Below are 18,283 nucleotides of genomic sequence, written 5' to 3' on the forward strand. Positions count from 1 at the left end.
ACTAGATGATCCCTATGGTCCCTTCCAACTCTAAAAATTCAGTGAAATATTCCTACATCATCTGTAGCTGCCTCATTCATGCTTTTCTATATCCCCTTTCCAGCAGCCCCTCGCCCCTCACCAGGCCTTCCCCAGCACCACCCCGGCTGGGCCCCTTTCCCCGCACTCCCCAGCCCCACGCCGGGACCACCCCCTCAGCGGGACCCCCGGCTCTGAGGAGCAGCTCCCCTCAGCCGGAGGGGCGGCGGGGGCGGCCGGAGGGGCGGCGGGCGGTGTGAGACCGGGCGGTGTGAGACCGGGCGGCTCTCCCCGCCCCCGGCGGCCGGGGCCCTGCCGTCCCCTCCGGGCATGGAGTTGGCGGGAGTGTATAAAAAGCCGCCGTGAGAGGAGGCCGCTGTCCTGCCAGAGCCGCCGGCGGAGGCTGAGGCGCGGCGGCGGCACCGCTATGATCAACCCCAACTACTACCCCTGGGGCTACGACGGCGACAACGGTGAGTGGAGCCCGGCCCGGCTCCCCCTCCCTCTCCCTCCACAGCGGCTCCGGGATTAAAACCCCGGGCAAAACGGGGAGTCCCCGCCGCCGGAGGGGAAGAAGAGGGGGTCCCGGCGGGCCGGGGTGGGTGCTGGGCGGCCCCTCGCCGGTGGGGGAGAGGCAAAGCTGGTGGAAGGGGCCCTCCGAGCGAAAGGAAGGTGGGTTTTCCTGCCCTTAATTTCACTGAATGTTCTTAGAGTTGGAAGGGACCATAGGGATCATCTAGTCCAACTCCCCTGCTGATTGCCCAGAGCTTGTCAGAGCATGTTACTCAGGAGCACCCAGGCGGGTCTTGAAAATCTTCAGAGAAGGGGACTCCACACCCTCCCTGGGCAGCCTGTTCCAGGGCTCTGTCACCCTCACTGTGAAGAAGTTTTTCCTCATATTTGAGTGGAACCTCCTGTGTTCCAGCTTATGCCCGTTATCCCTCATCCTCTCACTGGCAACCGCTAAAAAGAGTCTGAAAAGATACTTTAAAATGTGTTGGAGCTTTAAAATCCGTCTTGAGGCCACTGGCCCTTCCCCGTGGCTGAGGTGGGAAGGCTGGGTGGCCTGTTGTCCCTGCTCACGACAGCATGGCCCTTGTGTCCCAGGCCTTTTCCCACACGGGGTTCCTGGTAAACCACGACAATTGTGAAATCTGCATTTTGGCTTCTCTATTGGTGGCCTTTTCTCTGGCTGGACGGGGAGGTGAGGCTGCAGTTGATCCACAGAATGGTTGGGGTTGGAAGGGACCTTAAAGAGCAACGAGTTCCAGCACCTCCTGCGTGGGCAGAGACACCTCCCACCAGACCAGGCTGCTCAATGCATATTTGGGTATATCTCATCTTATTTCTAGCCACTGCTGGACTTGGGAGTGTACACCTTTAGTTTCCTTCCTTGGTGTAGTGTCAGTCTTCTTATGGGTAAAGTCCTGAGGTTGCTGTGAGAGTTTAAGTTCAGCCTTGCAGTAGAATCATTCCAGCTTGGGCTGGAAGGGACCTTAAAAGATCATCTACTCCAATCCCCTGCAATAAGCAGTCACTTCTTCGACTAGATCAAGGTGCTCAGAGCCCCATCCAACCTGACCTTGAAAGTTTCCAGAAATGGGGTATCTGCCACCTCTCTGGGCAACCTCTTCCAGTGTTTCACCACCCTCATTGCAGAAATTTGCTTCCTTGTATGTATCTGGTATTCCAACTGCAAGGATCAAATTGCTTTTTATACAATTAAACTCTTGACAGCTCATGACTGACAACCAGGTGATTTGTAACCTACTTGTTAATATTTATGGGTGGTCTACAGCTAAGCAAAGCCAAGCTTGCATTTATTGGAGTCAAGTATAATTTGCACCTAGCTGGAAAAGGTCTTCAAGATATTTCTGTGTGTTTTCCAGGACCGGATCACTGGCACAAAAATTACCCGATTGCCAAAGGACGCCATCAGTCACCTATTGAAATCAATAACAAAGAAGTGCATTATGATCCCTCCCTACTGCCATGGTTTGCCAGTTATGATCCTGGTGCAGCTAAGACCATCCTCAATAATGGGAAAACCTGCCGAGTTGTGTTTGATGATTCTTTCGATAGATCAGGTTAGTTTCGTTTTCTGTCTTTATATATCAGGGATTCTTGGGAAGCTGAGTGTGCTCTGAAAGCTCATGCCTGTCAGAAGGTCTCTGTGTACAGCCTGTGTGTGACGTACAGGTTTCTGTGACTCCAGTGAACTGCACAACTGTGACTACTTTAAAAGTCCAGAGATAAAACCCTAGGGGATGGGGAGAGCTGCAAAGAAGCTTTGTGCAGGATGAATTAAGGTGTAAGGTAAATGTCTGCACTTGCCAAAGCCATTGCAGTTGTGTTGCTTTCCAGGAGCATGGAGTCCAGGCTTTATCTAGGAGGGCTGAATTCCTCCATTCAAGGCTATTTGAGATGCCCAGCAGAACATCTTTAACTGTGTATGTGGCTGAAGGTACAGTATTTGAAAACTGTACCCATGTAACTTCTGATAAATGAAGTAATGAACCAGATGTTGCCACAAAGTTGTGGTGTTTAATCAGTTAAAAACTCCCTTTGGCATTCCTGAGATTTTGGCTTAATGAGGATTATAGGACTGAGAAATTCCAATGTTTCAGCTTTAATGTCCAAAATCTTTTATCCACTCGTCATTATGACAGCGTGCAGTGTGCTGCATATATAATGCATAGCTTTTAAGAGTTAGTGGGGTTGTATATTTTGAAGAGAAAAGTCTGTTCTGTGTAACAGGTGCTAGAAATATTTCGTTCATGTTGGCAGAACCACTGACGTTTCATGTTAATACTGTTGGCTATATTTCAAAGGAAAAAACATTACTGAAAGAAGTATGAAATTGCATTAGTACTGAGATAAAAAGGGAAAATCAAATGCATACCTCACTCTTTATTCTTGTATCAAGGTCAACAGAATTATATTATTATTTATAGTACATAAGAAAAGAAAAAAAAGTCAATTTCAGTGAAATATTGAAAAGCCTGTCTTCCACAGTGTACAAATTTATGTCTTAACTGCATTAAATCTTCGAGTTTCTGTTACAACGTAACTAGGACTGACAGCTATAGCTACCAGGAAGAATTTTACTAATAGGTTGATTGATCTTAAATATCTACAGGCCTGGATTTAACGTAATGGATTTTTAATGAATGACGGGTTTCATGAAAACAGAGACTCAAGATGTATGTGAGCTGGACTAGTTAATACACTGTCAAAATTCACGGATGACTACGAAGCCAAGAGTTTGATTACTTTTCTAGAGAAGTGGGAATCTTTAGTGTTATTTGAATAAAAATTTTATTACTGTCAGATAACACAATACATCAGTAAAGAGATGTCGCTATGGCGTGTGAGAAGACCTCGATGGTTACTTACCATTTTTTGCCATCTGTTATTTGTTGGAGCAGCATCAACTATATCAATGGTCCCAGCTTCTGCATAAATGTCAAAGTAATTAGAATTATAATTACTCAGGGAGTGTTGGTCACAGCAATCTACAGCATGGATGCAGCACTGTGGTTGCAAAGAGCAGAAAGTTTTGGCATGTTCTGAATTTTTTTTCAGATGAACTGCTTAATAACTGTTGTGTTCTCATCTCAGAAATAAAAAGTGACTCACTGGAAAAAAAGTAGGTGTATTTCTCAACTCTTTGAAGGCAAGAAGCATTCAGTGTTTATTGTTATGTCTCCTTTGTTATACCATTGTCTGCAGAGTCCGTGGGTGGTGTTCCTTCTCTAACATAATGCTAATTGCAGGACAAATTCCACTCTGCATACTCCTACTGACTGGAGCATGTTTTAAGTTTTTAAGGGTATGTACAGTGACTTAATTTTTGTGTAAAGGAACCACCTGCTGTGTAATATATACATATGTAATAGCAGTCATATAGGAATGAAGCTTTTGTTCCTTTAGAGCAAAGACATTCTGTCGGTCTATCAGTCATTCTGTATGAATTATTTCTGAGTTAAGCAGAAAACTAAGGGCTTCCTTTATTTTCCTAACTTTTTCAGAGTGCTCATACCTGTACCTATAGTTATATCTAGAGTTTTTTTTAGTTGTAGATGAAATAGATTGCTGACTAAGTTGCAAAGGTGAGTGATAAAATTAATTACTTTGGATGTCTCAGAGTTTTACTTCCATTGTGTCTTCTCTGCCAGGAATACTTTGAATATCACAGTAGGGACAGTTTCTTAAACTCGAATGATAAGAGAGAAGCTTCCAGAAAAAGGCCCATCCAATGTAATTCACATATTATGTTGAAAAAGGCCTTATTGCTGTTATCTTTGGAGTTATTCTGGTGGAAGGAATTGGAGAATTTATCTCCAGCTATTTATAAAGTCTCATTGACTTTAATAATCTGCTATACAGTTGAAGGCTTTGATGACAGATATTTGCTTTAGGAGCTGTGTCATGCCTCTGCTGCCTTTCTGTGGCAGTTAACATACTGTTGTGGACTCAGTTGCCTGTCTTACCATACCTAGGTGGAAGAAAGACCTTAAGCACTGTAAAATCATTGCAGGTGGAGGCTGGAGTCTCAAAATCCAGGGAAGATCTGGGAGCTGAAATCAGAACCTTCTAGGTAGTTGTGCCACCTTGTGATGGCCACAATAAAACCCATATTAGAACTTGAGTGCTTTGGCAGCTTATGGTGTCTATGTTTTTTGGCCTGAATGGCAACTCAGATACTCCTTTAGATCCAGCAGTGACTCTGGTTTTGTTCTGCATTAGGGCTGCAATCTTCTTTCTACTGGGAGAGCCCACTGACTTTTAAACTCCGAAAATATTTGTGGCAGAGAAGTGTCCTGAGACCACCTAGCTGGTGGGATCATTGTCATCTTGTTGTGTGAGATCTGTAGCTTGTGACTTCCTTACAGTGTATGACTCTTTGGCTTTCTTTATAATACCTGTGGATAGAGGAAATCATTTAATAAACAGTAAAGATACATAATAAGTCTTGTACAGACACAGCAGCTGGGGAGAGATACACTAAGGCTACGTCAAATGGATGCCTTCCTTCACCTCCTTACTTGGTCTTTTTTTTTTTTTTTATCTCCTTGACACTTTCTGTGGAGATTCATCAGCCAAACAGATTCCTGCTTCTCTTTGTACTGACATTTAAGGGCTTGGAGTACCTCCGTGCAGGCAAGCTTTCTTACAAGGTTACCTGTTTGCAGAATCTTTCAATTTCTTATCAAAGCAATGCGTGCTTTTGGAAGTGGATGATGAACAAAAACATTAAAGAGGCCATTACTGTAAGCAGTGAAAGCTTGTCGCTTACTGGTCTCTTTTAGCATGACTAGACCTTGTGACAGCATTTCCGAGAGTACCTCTTTGTGGGAAATCTCATTTTATCTTTGCAAATGAGATTTTGATTATCACCTTCTGGTGAATAAACATTAACTTGTTGACTGGTTCTAAAACGGTGACAAACCCCAGTAACTTCAATTTAAACTTAAGGAAGTTTCTCCATAGACACGCATATTTTGGTTGATTCTTGCAAAGAGTTACTTAACATTTTGTGTACTGATTTTACACTGGAACAAGTCAGTTGGCATCATAAAAATAGCCCAGCTAAATCTCAGTGCTTGTGTAGCTGTGGTACTTGCCACCCAATGGCTCTACTGCCTACTACAAAAGGCAGCCAAGTTCAGTGTTCACCTAAAAAAAAAATTGAGAACTGTGTAGAATGTTCCAAAAGCTTTTAGGAAAATACCTTTTTTTCCCCGCAGTTAGCCAGTGTTTCAGTACAGAGATGCTCTTGTGAGTATAACATCTAAAATGTGGCATTGGTATTAAAGACCTGTGGGTTTTATAGTGCACTGTTAGATTCTGTTATAAAGCAGCATAAGAAAGGTAATCTATCTTTTTCAATTGTCATGCAGTAATACCATACTAATTTAATTTCATTGCGGTTTACCCGTTCATTTTTTGGAGTTGGCAGGATGTGAGTATCATAAATCTTGTAAGAACAGTTAGTTCTTCTCATGTTTATAAACACAGCTCACCGCATGTGTCTGTTTACTGCTCCTTGTGTTTTTCCACCTGACTTTCACAAAATGCCTTCACAGCAAACAGGGTAGGAGTTTGTATCAGCATCACTTCGTTGGTTTTACTTTAGTGAGGATAGATGACAATTGACTTCAACACAGATTAACAACCAGACCCCTATCTAAGCTGCTCAGCAAGTGGAAGGACTTAATTCAAAACCTTCTTGTGACGTTTCTGTTGTTAATGACACCCTGCTAAGGTAAAGAGTGGGAAAAAAACCATTCTTTTATTTGACAGTTCTGTCTCGCGGCGCTCAGTTTATGATGGATCAAATAAAAGGGGAGCTTTTTTGCTTGAACTGCCACCTTACTATAATGACAGCAAATTTAAGAGAGTTATATTTTGGTAAGTTTGTGGTGGCCATCCTGCTACTTCTGTAGAGCAGAGACAGGAACAGGAATGCCACATTTCCAATATTCTGAAGTAAACCCAGCCGTTCAGCTAGCCATGGGAAAAGGCAGTATTTCAGAGGACTAAGAGAAAAACTGGCTGCCCATATATTGGGGAGCTCCTTTTTTAAAACTCTTGCTTTTGGTTTGATGCAGTGTCATACACAGAAGCTCAGAATGAGTCATGGGGCCTTCTAGAAAAGCCTTCTTTCAGAAGTGTTTTGTGGTAGGAAAACAGCCATCACAGCCCTAGAACTGGGAGTCTCAGAAATTTAAGGTGAACACTTTCTATGTAATAATTGTTAGAATAATTCCCTGCTGGAAATAAATGGAGCTGTATTTTAACACAACTCAAAAACAATTTAAAAATACCATGGTTCCTTTTATAAACTTTTCCCAACTGGTATATGGTTTGTATTTATTGGTGTTCGTATTTTCTGCAAACAAAAGCTCATGAGTATAAAGATACCTTTAGCATTTATCCAAGCAACATGTTTAAAAAAAAAATAAGGTTTTCTTTTACTAACATTGAGCTATGTAGACATAGTTTGGGACTTTTAATGTTTTAGATATTGGAGAACTTATTTCTTGTTACTATTTCTAAAGCATAGGGAAATTTCATTTACTGACAGAAGGAAATTTCCTTTACTTTGTCATTTCATGTGTTTCTATGGTTTATACTACACGCTTGCAATTAAAAGAAAGCACCTTTTTGTCCTTCAGAAGATGTTGGTTTTTAGGTATCTTAGTCTTTGCATCATTCTGTCTGCTTAAAGAGCGCTAAGTAAAAGCTACTGTCTACTTATAGAAGAATGGAGCAGGAATTTGTTGACACAAGGTGATGCAGAGCTTCACCTAACGCCCAACTGAAAATGTCTGCTAAGGGCCCATCAGTGGAAATAATGACACGTTTTTACTTTAAACTGGATTATTTGGTCTTACAGATCTATTTTAATGGAGATCTGATGGCCTTGGCAGCTACTAGTGTTACCGTGTCTGCACTGGCTGTGGAAACAAGTAAAAGGAATTTGTTGAGAGTAACAGCTTGCTTTTAATGTTCAGTAAAAGAATAATCTTAGTACTTTATTTCTTGAGGTGATCGTGGATTTCATTCCTTTTCTTTTTAGATGTAGGGATATTTTTCTCTAGCAGACAAAGACCTGTTCTTGAGAACTCCTGAATGGTTTATAGGAATGCTATAACTTCTGTCTCCAAATAAAGTGAATGAGAATTAAATATTAACTAGTATGTGGTGAATGTGAAGAAGTTCTTCCCTTCTTATTGTGAGATCCTTTCAAATACACCACCTTCAAATACACCTACATAAATATTACGATTACTTAGAATACAGGGTATTATTCATCACAGGCTGACCTTTTCTCTAGGAAAATAAGTTTGTATTCTCAGTGATTGCTTTTCTGGCTCATTTGCTGTTTTCTTTCTCCTCTTCCATAGCCAGAGGGAGCAGCTGTTATAGCAGAAGCAACATCAGTAATTTCATAGGTTTTTAACCAAACAAGTCATAGCCTGCAGTAAGAGACAAAATTTGTAACATTTTGGGGGAATTTGTTTATCATCGAGCACTTCAGTAGTTCATCTTAATAATGGCTATTTTTGTGTGCTTTGTTACAGGTAGATATTAGAAGGAATTTGGGGGAAATTAAGACCCCTAAATATATGTGCCTTATGTGGACTTTTAATGTAGGTGGCTTACGTATGTGAACTCCCATTCTAGTGAACAGAGGTGGAGTCACACTTAATCAATGGAGTTGAAGGGGCAATTCAGGTCACTATCTGTTGAGTGTCTACCATAAGGCAAGCAAAAGTACTCTAAAGGCTTGACTGTTCTCATTTGGTCTTACCTCAGTTACTCAAACAGAGGCATCTCATGCCTTTTTTTGATAACCTCACGTATTTCACCTTGCCTCCAGATACTGCTTTAGAAAAATGCAGTTCTACAGATCCTGTATCACATCTTCCAGTCCTGTCCTGGTGTCTTTGTCATGTCCCAGAAGGTACTAGATACACATTTATGCAGCTGTATTAAACCAATTAACTCTATTGACTTTAATGGAGATCTAGACACAAATAATTTTCATCTGCCTGTAAGTGGATACAGCTGAAGATGGTTGCTGAAATCAGTGCAGGTTTCCAAGAGGTACTCAGCACTCTCAGAACGTAGACTATCTGTACAGTAAATATGTATGTAAATATTTTTTTTATATGTATTTCTTTTTTTAAAAAAATGGGAGATACCCAAATCTAATGCTGATGCAGATTATCAATTGCAGTGTTGAGAGGTGGGCCACTTCCAGGAGTCTTCAGGCTGCGTCAGCTTCACTTCCATTGGGGTTCATCTGATGACCATGGCTCTGAGCATGTTGTGAATGGAGTGAGATATGCAGGAGAGGTAAGACTCAATTCTTTTTACTTTAAAACAGGGTGTAAAGTAACATTTGTCATTATCATTCAGATGGGACAAAATTTGTCGTTTGTCTGCTTTGCAAGGAGTTCTTTATTTATATGTCACATTTTCTTCTAACTCCCATCAATCCTCATAAATGTGAATTGGGTTGAAGTAATTCTCACAGCATAAGAAAAGAAAAATACTCTGTGAAACAACAGTTTCCATGTTCTCAAACTGACATGACAGCATGACTGAATTACTGAAAAACAATGCAAACTTACTAAAACAGTATTCTGAATGTGTAGTCTTATAGCAGAAGTATAAAATTGTAGCAAAAGAAAGGAGGAAGAACGTGGTACCTTGATTTTCTACCACCATAGGATTGCAAGGGAAGATGAAAACTGCAGACTAATTATATACAGAGCTTACATTCACATGGATTCTTTGCTAGAATTGATGTAATTTGAAAGCCAAATGGAAATGAATCACATAGCAGCAGCAGATGACTTCTGAACTGCATGTTCTACCTGCTTTCTGTGTTCTTCAGCTTTCAGATAAGGTTTCTGTTCTTTTTTGCAATTTCTGTATTAAGATGTTTATAGTTTATTTTAATGCAAATGGTAATATATGGCTGATGTAACTCATATATGATTTGCTGCCTCTTTTTTTTTTTTCTTTTTTTGGAAGGCCTAGTCTTTATTCTTTGTTGCCCCAAACTCTCCCATGTATATGCAGAATTCTAAATTCAGCCTCTGATGGGTTACTGTTTAATAATGGGGGGGGTTTAGCATGTTTTTCTTTGTTTCCAGCTACACTTGTTACACTGGAATCCAAAATACAGTAATTACCTTGATGCTGTGAGAAGAACTGATGGAATAGCTGTTTTGGCCATATTTTTGCAAGTAAGTAGAAGCACACAACCCTTCTTTGTGCTGCTACTATAGAGTTTTCTATTCTCACAGGGTTAAAAAAGCAAACCCCTCTGAATTTATTTTCTAGGGATCGTACCACATTGAAAGCTTGACTTTCAGTAATGCATGCTTTTCAAGTTACAGGGCATGAGTCATGTTATTTCAAATTACAGACACTTGTCCCAGCAGCTATTGTGTCACTATGTGGCTGGTGGAAGCTGTAAATCCAGATGTATTTGCCCCTGTTTTGAGGACACAATGACCAGACTGTCACTCTGACCAGTAACAGTCAGCTGTCTTCTCTGCTAATCATGGACTGATTTCAAGGACAGATACAGCTCCTAGGCTTTTCATTAATTTTTATTTTCCAAGGCAAAATTAACTCACAGAAAATGCATACAACTCATCCTTTTTTAGAAACGTTTTGGGGGTCATGCAGTCTTGGCCTGAAATATTGACCTTTGCTCTCTCGTGCTTAATTAATACTCATTAGAGACAGAAAGATGGATGTCTGCATTGAGATTGGCAATTGCAAACAGGAGATCTGACAATGAAATCTGGATTTTAGACTAGAATGAAACTTCTTCCAAATCCTGTACTTGAGTCTGAAGAGTTGTTTATCTTTGTTAGGCAAAATCCAGTGTCAACAGGAATAGTTGTATTGTGAAATTACTCACAATGCTGAGTTTTTGTACTGATATAATTTCCTGATTTGCATCATAATATCTGTTGGGGTACAGACAGAAGACATAGTTTACTACGATGGTAAGAGTGATAGGTTGGGTTGGTGCATTGTAGTTTTATAGTTGATATATGTTTAGATGCTCACATAAAAAAAAAAAAAAGGAGAAAGAAGAAAACTGATTGAGCAGAACTTTTTGGTTAGCTTGTGCTTTCTTCTTCACAGGTAGGGAAAACTCCCAAACCAGAGATGAAGAGAATTCTCGAAGAAATAAATGCTATCAAAACAAAGGTAACAATGTTGGGCTTTTCATTGTAGGAAGGTTGCTGCAAATTCTCAGAACAAGAAAAAATCAAGGGGCCTGACTTTCCAGTTTTCAGATTTTATTCTGGCAATGTGGCAGAATAAATACTTGTGAATAAAAGGATGGGTAGCTTCTCCTTAACAAGGAAAAAGTCCTTTCTTCCATTTACATACGAGCCTTCTTTGGCTTTAGTGGGCCTTATAATTATGTGAAAATAAGAGTCATCTCATCAAACTCTACTCAACTGAAAAACAGGCATGGAGTCTTATTCCCTCAGTGACCAGTGACAAAAGAAGGACACCTTTGGAAACTGGTCCTTTTGGTCTTGAAATGGGCTGCCTAATGGACCTCTGGATTAGATAATATTAGGTGGTAAGAATCTCACCGTCAATGTACATTTCATAGGCAGTCTCCTTTGTTATTAGCACAAATACTATCAACCTAGAGTACCTGCCTCACTTCAATATATGGTGAGCTAATCCAGTAATCGATGGATAAGCAGAGTTTCCATAAGAAAGGAGGCCAGAAGGAAGAGTGGTTTTGCCCAGAAATGAGTGGAGCACGTTGGTATCGGACGCTGCTTCACATGAGTTAGCTCAGTACAAGAGGCAGCATTACGGGGTTGTGTGCTGTGTCACACTTCTCTGAGCCAGCTGAGAGGGGCATTCACTCCACTTCTCTTTACACTGTGTCATTATGTGTTGTGTAGACGTGTGCTTAGTTTCCTTAGTTCGTACCTTTGAAGTACAGGAGTCGCTCTCTGTTTCTTAAAATACCAGAGCTGCATCTTTACCTAATCTTGAGCAGAGCTGCTGAAGAGTTTTCTGCTTAGTTTCTTTGTGTTGTTTTTGTTTTTTAATTTTTTTTTTCTTTTTCAGGGGAAAGAAGCTCCTTTCCCAAACTTTGATCCTTCAATTCTTTTCCCTAAATCTCATGACTACTGGACATACCATGGGTCTTTCACTACTCCACCTTGCGAAGAGTGCATCACCTGGATTGTTCTTAGAGAGCCCATCATAGTCAGCTCAGACCAGGTAAGCTTCGAATAGATAATCACAGAATCTTAGTGGTTGGAAGGGACCTCTGAGATCATAGAGTCCAACCACACAAAAAAAAGCCAAACAAACCACCAAACAAATACAAAACACACCACACCAAACACCCACCAACTAAACCCCACACTCAACACCTCGCCATAAACCAATAACCTTGGGCACTAGAGCATGCCCTGAAGAGCCATGTCTATATGTTTCTTAAATCCCTCCAGGGATGGTGACTCCACCACCTCCCTGGGCAGGCTGTTCCAGTGCCTGACCACTCTCTCAGTGAAGTAGATCTTTCTAATATCTAATCTAAATCTCCCCTGCCCCAACTTCAGACCATTTCCTCTGGTCTTGTCGTTCGTCCTTTGGGAGAAGAGGCCAACACCTGCCTCTCTACATCCTCCTTTCAGGGAGTTGTAGAGGACAATGAGGTCTCCCCTCAGCCTCCTCTTCTCCAAACTAAACATGCCCAGTTCCCTCAGCCTTTCCTCATAGGACTTGTAATATTTTACTTGTTTCTTTCTAGTCACATGCCATAACCTGCTCTTATTCTTTTGACATGGAAAATGCTTATTGCATTCTGGGAGCATGATTAAAAGGACGGTGAGTAGCTGAATGCCTTAGAAACTACCTTGGGACTCCATAGGAACCTGTACAAATCTTCAAAGGGCTGCAGTCTACAACCTAACGTGCAATCCACCTGTTAGACACATCTCTTTATCTGTCTCTTCGTGACTCCTACGTCAACTAGTTGAGCAGAGACATGATGACCTTCTCGACTTGGAACTGCTCATTGTTTCCTAACCCACGTCAGATGTCATGGTGGTTCAGATCCACAGACAACAGAGCTTTATAAATCAGTAAAATCCTAACACGGTGTAGATGGCAGGAGTTCATAGCAGTTTGTGTGTGACTGACAGCAAGCAGGAGTTACTATCTGTGAGAGTTCTTGCTCCCTTGGGCAAGAGACCTCTTGCAACATCAACTGAAGGAAAGAGGAGTTCTTTTGTTTCCCAGTCCCTGTGTTCCCACAATATTAACTCTTGTTTGTAGGAAATGATGGAGCTGGATGTGGCTCATACCCTTTATTTTACACAGAGCTCAAAACACCACATTACAGCAAGAGCCAGTGTAGGGAATCTGAAGCCTTTAATTGCATTCTTCTGCAATCATTTAAATCAGAACATCGACACATTGAGCTGAAGCTTAGGTTAGGTTTGCACCAACAACTTTGATTATGCAGGATTTTTTCCATAATTTGTATTGTCATAATCTTCCTCATGTAAAGTGTTCATTGTTTATCATGGTAAAAGTTTGAGGGTAATTACTGGACAAATTATGCAATAAAGCTGCTGTGAAAAAGTGACCATCTGCAATGAAATACAGTGGGACAATCAGGTACCTTAAGCATGTCACACACTGAATGAAGCAGGAGTCCAGTGTTCTCACCTCATGCAGCTGAGCATTTCCAACTTCCTGAACGTTCTACTTCGCAAATGTGTCTTTTATAGCACGCTTCTTTCAAAACCATCTGTTATCAGAATACAAATTTAATGGGGTTGGTGAGTCTGTCAGCCCCACACTCTAGACGGCAACACGTCAACTAGAAAATAACAAACGTGTTGTGTCAGGTGCTTGATACCTGTTCTTGCAGAAGGTGTATCAGCTTGTTAATTTGAAAACCTTCTCTGGTCACTTACCACAAAGAAGTATTTCTTGTTAATTTTTATTCCCTGACAATCCTATTTGTAGAAATTTGACTGCCTTCTTTCATTACATTTCGGCCTGTGATTCTACTTCACAGAATCACAGAATCGCAGTGGTTGGAAGGGACCTCAGAGATCGAGTCCAACCACAAAAACCACAAACCACCACCCACCACCTAAACATACAACAACAACCACCAAACCAAAAACCATCACCCACCCACACAGCACCCCACCACAAACCAATAACCTTGGGCACTAGAGCATGGCCTGAAGAACCATGTCTACACGTTTCTTAAATACCTCCAGGGATGGTGACTCCACCACCTCCCTGGGCAGCCCATTCCAATGCTGGATAACCCTTTCAGTAAAGAAATGTTTCCTAATATCCAACCTGAACTTCCCCTGGTGCAACTTGAAGCCATTGCCCCTTGTCCTATTGTCTGTAACTTGGGAGAAGAGACCGACCCCCGTCTCTCTACAGCCTCCTTTCAGGTACTTGTACAGAGCGAGAAGGTCTCCCCTCAGTCTCCTCTTCCCCAGACTGAACAACCCCAGTTCCCTCAGCCTCTCCTCGTAAGACTTGTGCTCCAGACCCCTGACTTGTACCACACAAGTCACTTTTCTCCTCTGAGATTATTCCTCTGCTCAGCAGACTGTAATGATATGGTATCACAAATTTCAAGACTCCAGGATAGTGAAAACATGAACATTATTCAAGTAACTGACTGTAGATATTATATGTAGACATGTAACTTTTCCTTTTAGAATCTCAAGGTGATAAGGTGTTTCGTTGTATTGATTGACATGCGTGTATCACCCAAAAAACCCCCTATTTTCTAGTACTTTGTATTTATGTGTCGCTTTATCTTTTAAAGAATAGAACTCAGGTATGATGGGAAACTTAGCTGGCAAGAGATGAAATATGGTAATGTATTCGTATAACTTACAGCTTAATTTTCACAGCTTATTGAATCAATCTGCCTCCTGTTTCCTTGCCCATCCGAAAATTAAAATACGTGGGCTATTTTGAAGCTGGTACTTGTGTGAAAAATACAAATATGGTCTGACTGGTTTCCACAAAATGAACCTGCTTAGAGGTTTATGTTACAGATGCTCAGCTACAGATTTTGTTGGGAAAAGTGTAGTCGTTACTGAGCACCTCTGATTTAAAATGTGCTTTTAAAGGAATAACTAATCACATCATTGAATTAGCTTCATGAGAAGATTTTTTGATCACTGCTGTGTTTGGGTCATGGCCCTGTTTTTCAGCATATCCAAAGTCAATGAGTTTTGGGAAACATAAAGACTGTCCTCTGACTGGCCCTACTGTAGAAAAAATGGAGCATTTAAGGTAAAAAGGAAATTATTACATATAGATGGGACATTGGCTTTTATTCCAAGATAACTGCTTTTCAGGCAGAATTGGCAGCGTGTGTGAGGCCCTGGACACAAACACAATAGGAAGGCTTTCCTCATTGCACTCTGCATAGTGTATGCATAAACCAGGATTGGGTTACCAATTCTTTCTAATCCTAGAAAGTGTCCTACCACGGCAGCCTCATTAATAGCAATTATTTTAAGTGCATGTGCATTTACAGTGGATGGCTTGGCTGCTCTTGCAGCCAGATGGTAATGGTGTATTAGCCATGAGGGTAAGTGAGTCAGTACTCTGCAGGAAAACCCAATTTCACCAGAAATCCCAGTGGGATGTCGAGTGGGTGGCCTAGCTGCTCAGGTTGCTTTCAATGAAACGATAGGAATTTAACTGTGGAGTAAATCTATCCGATTGGAGGCTATTTTTTTCACCTTTATGTAGCCATAGCCTGAATATATGCTCTTTTTTATTGGTTTTTTTTTTTCACTGAGTAGGGCAAATCTTCCCCAAATAATAGTAAAAACCACCAGTCTCTTCATGCTGTGCATGGCAGTGAGCACATGTGAGCATAATGTATGTGCAGGTGGGTATATGTGTTGCATCCTTTGAAAATTAGAAAGCAGTAAAGGAAGAGAATAACACAGGTTTGACGAGTACGGGCAGGACTCAAAAAAAAAATCCCTCAAAAAAATGTACCTTGGGTAAAAAAAAAAAAATGGCCAAGGTGAGTGAAGCTGTTTACAAACCATTTGAAACTAGGACTGAGTCGTTATCCAGATTTACCTTCCTGTTATTAATAGTGGACTTTTTTGTGTGACTGCAGCAGGGTCTGCTACAGACCCACCATGGCAATGAACAATTAGTTTATAATTAATCTTAACACCTTGCCATTCTAGAGGCTTCTTGACAATGAGACACTAAAGCAGGGTTAGAGGTGGAGAGGTTTCTTAGGGCATAGGCTGTTCTACTTGGATTTTCTGAGGACTTCCTACTGCTTCTGTGGCTGTAGGCAGTTCTGTAGGCAGCACAGAAATGACAGTACTTCTCACAATCCAGTTCAGCCAGCACCTATTTTTTCTGTCCTGGCTATTTCATAGAATCACAGAATTGCCCAGGCTGGAAGGGACCTCCAAAGGCCATCTAGTCCCACCCCCCCGCAGTCAGCAGGGACACCCCCAACTAGACCAGGTTGCCCAGGGCCTCGTCGAGCCTCTCCCTGAATATCTCCAGGGAAGGGGCCTCAACCACCTCCCTGGGCAACCTGTTCCAGTGCTCCACCACCCTCACAGTGAAGAACCCTCTCCTCATCTCCAGTCTAAAGCTGTTCCCCTCCAGCTTGAAGCCATTATATTTCTAAGAATATTACTGCTAGGAAAAAGTGAGTACAGTTCCTGCAAAGGACATCTTCACGACTTCGAAGGGGGCTTTCTCCCCAGAATCTGGGGCTGGGCCAGCCTCTGTGGTTTAATCGTTGGGGCTGTGGATTTGATCCTGAGGGATTTCCATCAGGACACTGATTTTTTTGCTCTCCTGCAGATGGCAAAGCTCCGCAGCCTGTCCAAGAATGCTGAGAATGAACCTGATCTCCCCCTGGTTGACAACTGGCGCCCGACTCAGCCTCGGTATTTCAGGATGGTGAGTGCATCCTTCCTCTAGGAGCTGGCTCAGGCCTGGTCTCCCTGATTGCAGCAACCTCTAGAACTAGGAGAGGGTTTGTGTTTGGTGTCCACTGTTGCATTTAGGACAGAACTCCAGCTGCAGCTGAAACTTTGAGCTGTGAAATGGGAATTTCACTTTCAGAGGATAACATTTGCTTCGGCAAATCCTATCATGAAAATAGAAGTAGAGAATCTGTTTGGCTCTTCGTAATGTTTTTAACGTTAACTTTTGCTTATAGTACAAAGGAAGAAGGAAAACTCTACTAACAACTACAAAACCATTTCCTATTGCCCACGTGTCCCTTGATGCTTGCCTTATTCCGTGCTAAAGAGCTTACAGTTAAGAGAAGTAATTGTTTTCAGCATAAAATTGTATTTTTCAGTAGTTGTTTTCAGCATTATCCGTATCCTGCTCTGAGCTGCACCGGTTAATGGACAAGGCATTTTTGGAAATAAATGAGAGCACCCTTGGTGTTAGATACTCAAATAAAATCTGAGAGGACAGAAAATTGCTTTATTACTATTGATAAAGAACTAACCTTTTAACTTCTTAAAACAATGGAAAGGTGAAACAGGTCTATTCTGAAAATTGTATTCACTGAGTTATATGTAATAAAAACTACGGAATGGGGGAAGAGCTGTTTCTGTTTGTGTCACAACTGGTTGCCTGTATTAAAAGACTAATTTGCATTTTAATGTTGTAGCAGTCAAAGTGACATGGATTTTGAGAACTTGGTCTTCCTATCCTGAATGTATATTTTTTCCATGTATGCAACTGGCTTTTCTGTGTAAAAAGGATGTTAAGACAACAAGAGTTCTTAATCTTTTTAGTGGTTTTTTTAGGCAGATTTTCACTTCATGTGCAAATATAATTGATACTGCTGCTAATGAGATTTGTACATAAATATCTGAAATCACAGTTTGACATCAAAGTGCAGTTGACCAGGGTGTTCTTGTCCCTTGTTTTGGCATAAAGAACAATGAAACAAAATTGTAAGCCTATACTTGAAATATCAGTATTTCTGCATTAAATAGTCCGACAATAATAAATACATCTACTTCAGAATTTTTGTTCTGTGTGGGTTTTTTCCAATTTTAGAAACATGTAAAAATAACAGAATTTTAAAGAAAGACTTGCCAATGTCCTCTATAATACACCTTCATGGAAACCGATGATGGATGGTATCTTTTTCAGACGTTTGAACTACAAGAGTCCTGATAATATTTCATGTGACTGCAAGCAGGGAAATGGCATCTTAAATTTCCTACATCACTGAGACATCCACATCTATTCTTTTAGTGAGATCACCCTACTCTGACAGAGGCTTTCTTGTGATGTCATATGAATCACCTCCTTCGCAAGCTGATTGCTCAGTGGAAAAGTTCAACCTAAAACAATTAATCTGAATGGTAATTTACATTGAGCTACAGAAATACAGAGCAGCTCCTGCTCTGGCAGTGACTGGACTCTTATCTAACATGTTTTAGGGCAGGAGGATGAGACAGGGGTTATATTCCATGTCTCCAAGTTCCCCACTGTGACAGTCTCTGGACGGTGTCCCCACTTTGCTTTCTTCCTTCAAACACCTAGTGGGGAATTTCATTTAGTCATTGTGAGTATTTCCTGACTAATTTCCCAAATGGATTGCATTGTGCTGTTTGTGTTTGCACTTTTCATTTGTAGCCACATCGTGAAATGATTCAGATGAGTTCACACC

At 41.2% G+C, this 18,283-nt stretch overlaps 1 protein-coding gene across 1 annotated transcript; it reads left to right on the forward strand.

The window, feature by feature from the left end:
* Nucleotides 1-338: 338 nt before the first annotated feature.
* LOC106902078 (carbonic anhydrase 3-like) lies at nucleotides 339-17,631 on the forward strand. The gene is made up of 7 exons (XM_014965253.1): nucleotides 339-491; nucleotides 1,908-2,105; nucleotides 8,768-8,886; nucleotides 9,693-9,785; nucleotides 10,702-10,767; nucleotides 11,659-11,814; nucleotides 16,444-17,631. Exons 1-7 carry the CDS (start codon nucleotides 446-448, stop codon nucleotides 16,561-16,563), a joined length of 798 nt encoding a protein of 265 aa, XP_014820739.1. The 5' UTR covers nucleotides 339-445; the 3' UTR covers nucleotides 16,564-17,631.
* The last annotated feature ends 652 nt before the right edge of the window (nucleotides 17,632-18,283 follow it).

This window comes from Calidris pugnax, unplaced genomic scaffold, assembly GCF_001431845.1.
Source record: "Calidris pugnax isolate Ruff unplaced genomic scaffold, ASM143184v1 scaffold41, whole genome shotgun sequence".
In the NCBI taxonomy this organism is placed as follows: Eukaryota; Metazoa; Chordata; class Aves; order Charadriiformes; family Scolopacidae; genus Calidris; species Calidris pugnax.